Source organism: Pan paniscus, chromosome 8, assembly GCF_029289425.2.
Source record: "Pan paniscus chromosome 8, NHGRI_mPanPan1-v2.0_pri, whole genome shotgun sequence".
NCBI classification, from domain to species: Eukaryota; Metazoa; Chordata; class Mammalia; order Primates; family Hominidae; genus Pan; species Pan paniscus.
This window is the reverse complement of record NC_073257.2, coordinates 121491980-121498255: the sequence shown is the minus strand read 5'-3', so window position 1 is coordinate 121498255 and position 6276 is coordinate 121491980. Positions and strand designations below refer to the sequence as shown.

At 52.2% G+C, this 6276-nt stretch overlaps 1 protein-coding gene across 1 annotated transcript; it reads right to left on the bottom strand.

The window, feature by feature from the left end:
* Window positions 1-1916: 1916 nt before the first annotated feature.
* LOC100975385 (forkhead box protein K2) lies at window positions 1917-4809 on the bottom strand. The gene has a single exon (XM_008950890.5). The coding sequence runs from the start codon at window positions 4807-4809 to the stop codon at window positions 2827-2829; it is 1983 nt and encodes a 660-aa protein (XP_008949138.4). The 3' UTR covers window positions 1917-2826.
* Between the last annotated feature and the right edge of the window lie 1467 nt (window positions 4810-6276).

The window sequence follows — 6276 nt, the reverse complement described above, 5'->3', positions numbered from 1 at the left end:
TGTCCACCGCGTACTCTACTGAAGTGAGAGGAGGAGCAACCGAGGATCATGCCGCACACACTCCGAGTGCACCATGTGACGTGGGTCATACGGGAGTTCCCTTTTGTTTTCTCGTTTGGTTCAGGGCAAAGCTACTGAAATTGTTCCTAGTCCCTGAGGAGCTCAGAAGTTGGGTAAAGGTCACAGCAGACTTCCTGAAAACCAGACACTGAGGAACACAGTGGAGAGCGGGAGTTCACAGCGACGCAGCTGAGGACGACGCAGGACCTCTCCCAAAGGTGCTGCAGCTCCAGCACCGGGGCCAGGGCTGCGGCGACAGCAGCTCAGCAACCCTTGCTGTGCTCAAGTTCTTGGGGATTCAGAGCTAAGTTCAAAATTTAGAAACAGTGCCTTAAAGACGGGCAAGAAAACCCGGTGTGGGAGTCTGCTCCTCTATGGTTTGTTACTGCTTAAATTCCTAGGTACCAATGAAAAAGCCAAGTGAATGTGGCAGAGTGAGGAGGAGACAGGAGCGTGTGCACCTTCCATCTGTGAGAGGCACACTTCAGTCTGGGTTCAAGATGCAGAATGGTGCCTACAGCAAAAAAAAAAACACCCTCATCCCTTCTTTACCATTTGAATGGACATTTTCCTTACTTGTGATCCCAACAGAAACAGATCCAGACCTATCATGTGAAGTCCACATTCCAGGATCAGAAGTAACCAGTTTATGGACTGAGCTTACACGGGAAAGTCTACCCCCGACTCCTTCTGGATAGTAACATACACAACTGCATAAAAACGTCTCCAAGGGGACATACGATGCATTTGCTTGGTGTCCCAGCCAAACTCCCCACCGGTGACCTCACTGTTCCTTGACTCAGAGCTCGAGAGCTCGTCTCCTATCAATCAATCAGAGAACCCCATCAGCTGTGACCAACAGAGCTGGAGCCCTCTGTGGAGGGAGCTGACCCCACACACAGGACAGAGCAGAATCCTGATTATTTTACAAACTGCAAACCTTCTGAGTAAGAAGACAAAAATATACATTCCAAGGTATCTGTAAAGTGCTTGGAAGATGCAGACAGCTGCACCGAGGGGCTCTGATCCATCCACATGCTGCGCTTTGCTGCGGTCACACACACGGTCTCAGTCACGTGATGGTTTTGCTTTTATTTCTTAAACGGCTGAGTGATAATCCAGCTAGTGTGCAGTCATTTCATACCTTTCAGTGGGCGTCACCGCAGTGACGCTGCCACAGCCCCATGCTGAGGCCGACACAATTCATGGAACAGATTCATCATATTTGGTCTTTATGTAAATATAAATGTTTTAAAATTGCCTAAATATACCATTCTGAGCCATTTCATCCCAATTTCATCCCACCAGGAAAATACAGGTTTTTTCCTCTCTAAAAAAAAATTAAATACCAGAATAACTACATTTAAATAAATAATGTTATGATGATGACATTTAAAAGCTCAGCATCAGGCTGACGCCCTCTCCCCATGTGCACCGCCCGCGGCCCTCGGCCGGCACACTCGGGAAGGGCGAGCAGTTTTCTTCCTGAGGAGCTGGGCGAGGAGGTGCGGGGACCTCCCACTCTCATTCCCTCACCCCCGTCCTGTCCTCATTTTCCGTAGAGGAGTCAGCCTCAGGATTGGGTTCGGTTCTGAAAGGTCAGGGACATTTCTTACCACAAAACAGGAAATGCCCCCAGACGTCCCCTGCAGGACGTGGCTCGGACCCTGCTCCACCATGGCGGCCGCTCACCGAAGGTGGGGAGTTAGTTAGACAGCGGGTCAGAGGCCGCCTAGAGCCGGAGGGACACCCCAAATACAAACATACCACGGAGAGACCTGGGATCTGAGTTTCAAAAGGGCCTGTGATACAAGACTGAATCTTTTTTTCCAAATGAAGTAGAAATGGTTCTGTCGTTTTAAACATACACAATACTTAGGAGACTTGTTTTACTCAGAGTGGAAAATTTTGCCAGGGACAAAGTCAACACAAAGAAACAAACAACAAAAAATAGCCAGAAAGAGAACAGTTAAGTGCAGCTCGGTGAGTCCCGGCAGTTCCTTCCCGGCACTGGCTCGTCCCTGGGTTCTCAAGGTTCCATGCGGCCACAGCGTCCGTCCACCTGTCCACGCGAGCCACATGCTGAAATGGAGGTGGATAAAATTCATCAGGCAGCTGCTGTAACACGGAAATGTGCAGATGCCAGAGTAGCTTCGTCTGAACTTGAACAAGACAGACAAAAGGAAATCATTCCATAGGCTGAAAACAAAAACAAAACTACGTTGTTTCTTTGCCCCAAATGAAATCCACGGAAAGGGCCTGTGTGATTCCGAAAGTCTGAGTAGAAATGGAGTGATGTGAAATGCCCAAGACCCCATTATTTTGTAAAGAAAGGACACCTCAAAATACTCTAATTCCACATGTCTCCGCTGCCTGGTGGGTCCTGTGAGGGCGGCGGGGACGGCTCCCCCCGCGTCCTGAGGCCTAGTCTTGGGAGACCCACTCACAGCAGGCGCTGGCCGTGCCGTCCTCACACAGCGATGCCTGGTCCTCGCGGGAGGACAGAGTTTCACTTGTAGGTAGAAGCTCAGCCCAGCAGGTGCTCAGTGGAGACACCGTCTCCCAAATCAGGTTTTGTTGTGTGTGGGTTTTGTTCAAGTGTGACTTCTGTCTTTAAGGAGTGTTAAGGCCAGCTGGGTTTTCTGTTTTCAGTGCTGAGAGGTGAAGTCCAACCACAGGGCCCTGCACCCCCAAGTGCTGGCGGGAGGCCGCGTCTCCTTTTGGCACCACAGAGTTGATATTGTTAAAGAAAAGCTCTCCCAGTCGCTAGTTCTGGACACCCTTTTCCCTTACGGCTGCCGGTGGCGTGTCCACACTCAGGGCAATGACGATGCCCTCGCCGTCTTCTGTCTTGATCCGCTTCAGCTCCGGCTGCTCTGGTTGGTCACCGTTGTGGCGCTTTGTGGGCAGGGAGGCCGATGCGGACGCGTGTGTTGCCAACATGTGCAAAGGACTCGCCGCGGCATTGTTCACCTGGCCGTGGACCGCAGTGGGGACTGATGCCACGTGAGTGCCGTTTTGTGTTACAGTTTTTATTGGTAGCTGGTGTTGACCTAGAGGTGCCTGTTGTACTATGGTCACCGTCTGGACCGGGGTGGTCTGTGCCGTCTGAATGATCCGGCTGGCAGTGCCGAGCGTGGCATGGCCAATGGCGGGAATAGGCTCTACTTTCACTTTGACTTCCCTGTGGTCTCCATTCTCCTGGGCCTCTGCCTTAGGAGGGGCCAGCACGGCTGCCGGGGTGACCACAGCTTGTCCAGAGACAGTGTACGTGTTCGCTGGGGCCAGTCCGGCCACACTGGTGACCGACACCGCTGGGATCTGGTGGACGACGTGAACCGTCTGCACGACGGGTGGCTGGGAGGTCGAGGTGGTCACTGGGGTGGCCACAGTGTAGGTGACAGGCTTGATGGCCTGTGGTAGCTGCCGCTGGACGGTGATTAAGACTGGCTGACTGGACAGAGGTGACCCTGGGGCGCTCTGGGCAAACCGGGCTTCCTGGATGACAGCGAGTTTGGGCTGTGCGGCGCCAGGCTCAGGCTCCAGGGGGGCCGGCGAACCTTCCCTCGACAGGCTCTCAGGGGTCTGGGCGCCACTAGAGTGAGCAGACAGCACTCCCGCGTGATTGGGAGAGGCTGGGGCACTCCTAGAAGAGAGCGGTCCCAGAGGGGTTCTAAAGCAGGGCACGCCCCTAGGCCGTTGTTTCCTAAAAGCCCGTTCTATTAATTTGCTTTCAGAGGCTGGGTCTATCCTCCAGAACGAGCCTTTGCCTGGTTCTTCCAGGGAACGCGGCACTTTGATGAAATAACGATTCAGAGAGAGATTGTGGCGAATTGAATTCTGCCAGCCCTTGTCCGCAGTCCTGTAGTAGGGATAATTTTTAGTGATGTGTGTATAAATCCCGTTCAGGGTGAGCTGTTTGTCGGGAGCCATCGTAATCGCCTGAACTATCAGCTGCGCGTAGGAGTAAGGCGGCTTTGAATCATCCTTCGGGCTGTCTCCACCTGAAGCTTCCTTTTCATTTTCAGGCTGTGAGTTGTCAGCCATTAAATTGAGGTCAGATGGCATCACTCGGCCCACCTTGTACCCTGAAGACCCCGCTCCCCGGGGGCTGGAGGGGCAGGAGTTTGCAGCGCTGATGGTTCCCGTGGGGGAGGGCAGAGGGCTGATGAGGTGCGCCATGGTGTCTGGAATGTTGATGGTCAGGGGCGAGATGTGTGGCTGTACGGCCTTCACTGGAGACTCAGACGCCTCCTGCTTCTCTCTCTTCTCGCTGGACAGGGCAGTGAAGGTTATCTTGATGTTTGTGCTCGGGAACCTGAATGTGCACACGCGCGGCAGCTGCAGCGGCGGCGCCCCGCGCCTCTGGAACACGCCGTCCACGAATACCCCGTTCTTGCCCAAGCAGCGCAGGTAGAAGTCGCCGCCGGCCTCGGGCCTGGGCTGCGCGGGCGGCAGCTCCTGAGCGGCCCCGCCATGGCCGCCGCCGCCCGGGGGCGTGAAGATCTCGAGGTGGCGCCGGGAGATGAAGCTCGAGTGGCCCATGCTCACGTCCACCGAGCCCTGCGACGAGTTGCGGCCGATGGTCACCGAGCGCTTCTTCATCAGATACTCGAACTCGCGGCCCTCCAGGCGCGCCACGGCCCAGCCGCCCGGCGGGGACCCGCCGCCCCCGGCCCCGCCGCCCCCGGCCCCGCCGCCCGCGGGTGGCGTGCCCGCGCCCGAGAGCGCCGCCGCGGCCGCCGCCATGGGCCTGCGTGAGGGCCCCCGGGCCGCTCCACGCGGGCGCCGGTGGCGCGGGCCGAGGCCCAGGCCGCGCGGGTCGTCGGCCGCCGCGCACCGGAGCTGAGGGAGGGGGCCGAGCCGAGGCCGCCGGCCGGCGAGCGAGCGAGCGGCGGCGAGGGGCCGAGAGTTTTTAGCATGAAGCATTGTTGAATTTTATGAAAGGCCTTTTCTGCATCTATTGAGATAATCATGTGGTTTTTGTCTTTGGTTCTGTTTATATGCTGGATTACATTTATTGATTTGTGTATATTGAACCAGCCTTGCATCCCAGGGATGAAGCCCACTTGATCATGGTGGATAAGCTTTTTGATGTGCTGCTGGATTTGGTTTGCCAGTATTTTATTGAGGATTTTTGCATCGATGTTCATGAAGGATATTGGTCTAAAATTCCCTTTTTTTGTTGTGTCTCTGCCCGGCTTTGGTATCAGGATGATGCTGGCCTTATAAAATGAGTTAGGGAGGATTACCTCTTTTTCTATTGATTGGAATAGTTTCAGAAGGAATGGTACCAGTTCCTCTTTGTACCTCTGGTAGAATTCAGCTGTGAATGCATCTGGTCCTGGACTCTTTTTGGTTGGTAAGCTATTGATTATTGTCACAATTTCAGCTCCAGGTATTCGTCTATTCAGAGATTCCACTTCTTCCTGGTTTAGTCTTGGGAGAGTGTATGTGTTGAGGAATTTATCCATTTCTTCTAGATTTTCTAGTTTATTTGCGTAGAGGTGTTTGTAGTACTCTCTGATGGTAGTTTGTATTTCTGTGGGATTGGTGGTGATATCCCCTTTATCATTTTTTATTGTGTCTATTTGATTCTTCTCTCTTTTTTTCTTTATTAGTCTTGCTAGCGGTCTATCAATTTTGTTGATCCTTTCAAAAAACCAGCTCCTGGATTCATTAATTTTTTGAAGGGTTTTTTTGTGTCTCTATTTCCTTCAGTTCTGCTCTGATTTTAGTTATTTCTTGCCTTCTGCTAGCTTTTGAATGTGTTTGCTCTTGCTTTTCTAGTTCTTTTAATTGTGATGTTAGGGTGTCAATTTTGGATCTTTCTGCTCTCTCTTGTGGGCATTTAGTGCTATAAATTTGCCTCTACACACTGCTTTGAATGCATCCCAGAGATTCTGGTATGTTGTGTCTTTGTTCTCATTGGTTTCAAAGAACATCTTATTTCTGCCTTCATTTCGTTATGTACCCAGTAGTCATTCAGGAGCAGGTTGTTCAGTTTCCATGTAGTTGAGTGGTTTTGAGTGAGTTTCTTAATCCTGAGTTCTAGGTTGATTGCATTGTGGTCTGAGAGACAGTTTGTTATAATTTCTATTCTTTTACATTTGCTGAGGAGAGCTTTACTTCCAAGTATGTGGTCAGTTTTGGAATAGGTGTGGTGTGGTGCTGAAAAAAAAGTATATTCTGTTGATTTGGGGTGGAGAGTTCTGT